General features: G+C 38.7%; 1 protein-coding gene across 3 annotated transcripts in view; it reads right to left on the minus strand.

Annotated features, from left to right (window-relative positions):
* Window positions 1–567: 567 nt before the first annotated feature.
* The window catches only part of nfil3 (nuclear factor, interleukin 3 regulated), a 16,845-nt gene continuing 11,907 nt past the window's right edge, over window positions 568–5,505 (minus strand). For all 3 annotated transcript variants that reach the window (XM_017307676.1, XM_008423820.2, XM_017307677.1), the window contains one exon: window positions 568–4,957. In XM_017307676.1, the coding sequence (XP_017163165.1) occupies window positions 3,731–4,882 (1,152 nt within the window). In that variant the 5' untranslated portion in view covers window positions 4,883–4,957 and the 3' untranslated portion in view covers window positions 568–3,730. The remainder of the gene's footprint in view (window positions 4,958–5,505) is intronic.

The following is a 5,505-nucleotide window of genomic DNA, read 5'->3' on the forward strand; positions in this document are numbered from 1 at the left end:
TTGGTATATGCCACATTTGATGGACACTTGTGCAAGTGGTTTGCAGTTGGCTTCAAGGGTGGTTTTCCACAGCCCTATCGAGTTTGCAATGAAGGCTCTGAGAGTCCTGTTGATGTTGTACATCTCTAAGCATTCAATGATCCAAGTGTGTGGCATTGAGTCATAGGCTTTCTTGTAATCAATCCAAGCGGTATTGGATATATATATATATATTTTTTTTTCCATGGGAAAAGGACGTAGACTTAAGTAATTTTCCTTATTAAGCCTTTTACTGGACTCAGCTGATTGTATTTGAGTAAGAGAAATGTAGAATTTATTGAAGAAACAATTTGCATTTCTCCTTTAATAAGTTTTAAAGTTTGGCCAGAATTTTCCTCATTTTATCTTAATGGGATTTTATGTGAAAGACCAAGACAAAATATACAGCACAAATATGAAGTTGAATTTATGGCTTTCAAATATTTTTATGAATGAAAATTGAAAGTATGGAATGCATTTGTATTCAACCCACTTGATCAATAAAATGGCCTGCGAGTAATTTATACAGGCGGAGCTCATTACAGGATGTAAAGACCTCAGAAGTTTATTAATGGACATTTGTGAACAAACAACATCATAAAAAACAGAGCAGGCAGCTCAGGGACTCTACTGAGAAGTTCTCAACAGGGACAGGGTTAGCAGTAGTATACTAAACTGCAAACATACATTTGGTCAGTGTCAGGGATAACTGTTTTAAACTACATGACTTGGGTCAAACCTTTTGGGTTTCCTTCCACAAAGTTATCACATTAGTTTGCTGGAGCTCATTCCTCCTGACAGAACTGGTGAGCAGTCCGTCCATATTGTAGGTAGCTTGAAATTGTAAGGTCGTCCTACAACTTCTCCATTAGACTGAGATCAGGGCTTTGTTATGGCCACAGCCAAACATTGGCATTATTGTCCTTAAGTCACTTTGAAATCAAAGTGACTGTAAGTTTAGGGTTATTGTCCATTTGAAAGACAAGACCAGTCTGGACCCAAGTTCTTACTTCTTGGTTGATGTCTTTGGATTTGCTTCAATATTTCCATTTAATGTTCTTTCCTCATAATGACATCTATTTTATGAAATGTGACCGTTCTTCTTGCAGCAAAACAGCACCACATGACACTGCCACCCCCATACTTCAGTTAGGTTGAACAAGCATCCTCCTTCTTTCTCCAAACTTAACAGTGTTCATTGTGCTCAAACTGTTTCATGAGACCACAATACATGTTTCCAAAGATGAAGATCTGTATCCTTCTGTGCATTTTCAAACTGCAATCTGGCTTTTTATATGTCTTTTGAAGTAACGGTTTCTTCCTTGCCTAGTGGCTTTTCACCCCATGACAGTACAGAACATGTTTCCCTGTGGATGATGACACTGCCTTACCAGTTTCTGCCAGCATCTATGCTAGGCCTTTGGCTTTTGTTCCATTTTAAGGTCAGATCAAACAAGTTTGGTGATTACTGGCAGGCAAAATGTTCAAGAGCTTCACGTGGATATTATTTTCATTCCAGTAAAGTTAGTTTATACTTCTATTAAACACTGGAAATTTTATACATTAATCATACTTTAATTTATACTTTTAAAAAAAGTTCAAAAGGGTTGACCTGGTGAAATCAGAATTTTAGAGAACACAGTGGAATTTCAGAAGGTACCAAAGTTTCGACAGGTCATTGAAGGGAGACAGTTCAGTTTATTAAACTAGCATGCTATGTGTTGTTATATGATGCAATACATCTCATATAACTTAACAAGTTTTAGTTGATGAGGTCTTGTTGCTTTATTTGTAAATTGTAAGCCAATTCAGTAAAAGGTATTTGTTCATTACTAGCTTTTATGAAGTTGCAATATAAACTAATCATGAACTAGTGCATTACTAGTTCGTAACTGGAACCTGATCAGGTTCAGTCAGGAATCAGATTTGAACCTTTGAGAATTAAGTTTGAGAACTACTTTTAAGCCGTTTTGCTTTCACCTCAAAATTATGCAGTTATTTGTGTCTATAAATCCTCTACAGTTGTATTTATTAAGTATAGTCTGTTATACACTATATTGCTAAAAGTATTCACTCACCTGCCTTGACTCACATATGAGCTTAAGTGACATCCCATTTCTAACCGACTGGGTTCAATTTAACATCGGTCCTCCCTTTGCAGCTAAAACAGCTTCAAATCTTCTGGGAAGGCTGTCCACAAGGTTTAGGATTTAGGAGTGTTTATGGGGATTTTTGACCCCCAGGAACACATTTGTGAGGTCACATACTGATGTTGGACAAGAAGGCCTGGCTCTATCGGGTTGAAGTCAGGACTCTGTGCAGGCCAGTCAAGTTCATCCACTCCAGACTCTGCTATCCATGTCTGTAAGGACCTTTCTTTGTGCACTGGTGCACAGTCATGTTGGAAGAGAAAAGGGCCAGCTGCAAACTGTCCCCACAAAGTTGGGACCATGGAACTGTCCAAAATGTCTCGGTATGCTGAAGCATTCAAAATTCCTTTCACTGGAACTAAGAGGATGAGCCCAGCTCCTAAAAAACAACCCCACACTATAATCCCCCCTCCAAAAATCTTTAAAATTGGCACAGTGCAGTCAGACAAGTACCGTTGTCCTGGTAACTGCCAAACCCAGACTCATCCATCAGATTGCCAAATGGAGAAGCGCGATTCATCACTCCAGAGAACGTGCCTCCACTTACCATTAATTTTTAATCCAACCTGCTGTCAGTGAGCATTACTCAGTGAGTTGCTTTTCTTACTCAGTGCCTGGGTGGGGCATGTCCAGTGGGTGATCAGACAAAATTAATGTTATGGAACGTTATGAAAGGCAACAAAACACTGATCAATTAAATTGGTAAAGTGACTTAAAGGATTTAAAAAAAATTTTTTAGGGGAGGTTCTGTGAAGTTATGATGAGTAATAGTTCCCTTACTTGTATCAGAAAGATGTCAAATCACAGAAGATCACAGAAGATTTAAGGATTCAATTATTCCTTGGAGTGTAGTTGGAGCTTTATGATAGCTATGTAATTATAGAACTATGTTATCAGAACAAAAAACATAATTTACAGTTTCACAATAAATCATTATGTCTTAAGCAATTTTGTTTGCCCAATCTCTGTGTTTCTATGTGAAGTCATGTGGAGTGAGAAAGAGCTGTATCAGCCAACCACTCACTGCATCGTGGTGGTCTTCTGTAGTTCTGCCAATAACCAAGTACATTTTGGATTTGCACCAGTTGAGCAGCAGGAACGTCAGGCTCTTGTTTATGTCAAATAAACAAGAACAATACATGGCAAATAATTTAACTCTAAGTGTAGTCCTGAATAAACCCCTGAAACCTGAACTCTTAGCATATTTTAATGAACTGTGTTTTCCCCAAAAAATCACAAGTCTGGGAAAAATTTAACATTTAGTTTTTTTAAATTTACTCGATATCAGTGTTAACAATGCCACAAGTACTACTTAAAATCCAAAGTACAACAAGATCATATTTCATTCATTGTGATATGAACATCAGCATCTCTTTGATAAAGTCTACACATTGATGCTTTTGGCTAACTTTGTTTCAGAATCTTTCTATGTTGTGGTTAATTTTGTCAAAGAGGTCAGTTTTGTTGACACAGTGCCAACACTTACGGATAGATATCCTCAGTATATGAGTGTTCATAGGAATTTACAATGGTTTTGAACTAGTATTGAGCTTAAGACTTGTTTATTCTGGCAGCCACTGTGTAGCAACGCTGCTTTCAGACCCACGGCTCCAGCCTTGCATGTTGGACACCTGCACAGACAAAGGACAGTGAGAAGGCTGCATGTATGCTGAGGAGTTCTGGAAGCACACTCCTTCTAAAATGCTGGCAGAAGAAGTCTTTCCAGAGGACTCATATTCAGGGTCAGTTGTCTCCATTTTAATTTGGATGGTTCTTGATTTGATTCGTAGTTTATGTGGCAAAGCTGAAGAACTGACATCTGGCACTTTGTGAGTAGAAACAATAACACTTCTTTGGTCAGCTACAGAAGGCCCCAATCCCTTAGGGACTTGCTGCTCATCGTCACCATCTGATGCTTTGCATAAAGAATTTTCATCTGAGTTCCTGAGCGAGTTACTGGATGACCTGGCAGTCTGCATGAATGATGCTGCTTGAGAGTAGACATCAGACAAATGGCTAACCTTGCAATTTTTGTAAAGTTTATATGGTGTACTAGTTTCCTGCCAGGTGGTATTTTCTTCTGGTTCTTCTTTAAAATCTGCTGTCCTATAGACAGTAAAGCTTGCTTGACTTGCAGCCCATGTTTCAGGCATGAGAGGTAAGTGTTTAATAGCTGATGCACAGCTTTTGCTTAGCTCTACATGTGCAAGATCTCTTTGGAATAAACTCTGGACAGCAGTGGGAGATATCAACTCTTCATGGGAGTTTACCGTGGGGGGACTAGATACATTTTGAACTTCTTGGGCATATGCTGATGAACTAACTAAGCCAAACTTCATTTTTAAAGACAGCAGTTCTGCCTTGAGGGAGGCATTTTCCTCTCCAAGTGCCATCAGCTTGTTTTCAAGGACCATGTCATTAATGCGTCTCTTCTCTCTTGAGCGCTTGGCAGCTTCATTGTTTTTGCGTCGTCTTTCCCAGTAAATGGTGTCTTTCTTTTCCTCTGGGATGAACTCGCGTTTTCTGCGGCATGTAGATTTAGTCTTGAAAGGAAATGATGAAATTTTGTGAGGTACAAGATTTTTGTTAGATCTGTGTAAAGCCACAGCAAGCACCAAGGCATCATCCCCACTGTATGTCTCACTGGAGTCAGTGTCTTGCTTGACTGATTGCATATTCTTAATGTCAGAGACAGTCAGTAAATTCAAAGGCATTAACTGTGAGCCATAATGATGTTCTGGAGCAGCAGTGACCTCTACACCGAATCAGTCCACTTGAATAGAAGAAATCTGTGAACAGACAATTAAAGAGAGATTATTTACCAATACAAAGCAAATAAAAAGCTCAAAAACTGTCAGGTTTTGTAAAGTTTATATATTTGTGTAATGGAAGGAGTGTCTTCATATGTTGGGAATAAGGGTCAATATCTTAAAAAGGTGAATTTATGTTCTCCAGGAAATCAATGCCATTTTACAACACAATCAAGTGAAATTGGGTTCTGTGTCTTTAATAAGTTCCTACCCATTCTGACACTCCCCCTTCACAACATCATCACAACAGTGCTTCTGCATGATGCTGTTTGCAGCTGTTCATAAGAGCACTGTAGTACACCTTGCAGTTCCACCAGGTGTTTGCTAATTGCTGCTGCCACTAATCTGGAACAGAACCTAAGCTGGGAACTGAAGGAGGAGCTTTAGGGAAATAGGCAATATTTTGGTTATTTATAAGTAAGTAAGTAAGTAAGTAAGTAAGTAAGTAAGTAAGTAAGTAAGTAAGCTTTATTTCTATAGCACTTTTCACAGACCAGGGTCACAAAGTGCTGCACAAAGTGTAAAAA

The sequence above is a fragment of the Poecilia reticulata genome, linkage group LG12, assembly GCF_000633615.1.
Source record: "Poecilia reticulata strain Guanapo linkage group LG12, Guppy_female_1.0+MT, whole genome shotgun sequence".
Classification (NCBI taxonomy): Eukaryota; Metazoa; Chordata; class Actinopteri; order Cyprinodontiformes; family Poeciliidae; genus Poecilia; species Poecilia reticulata.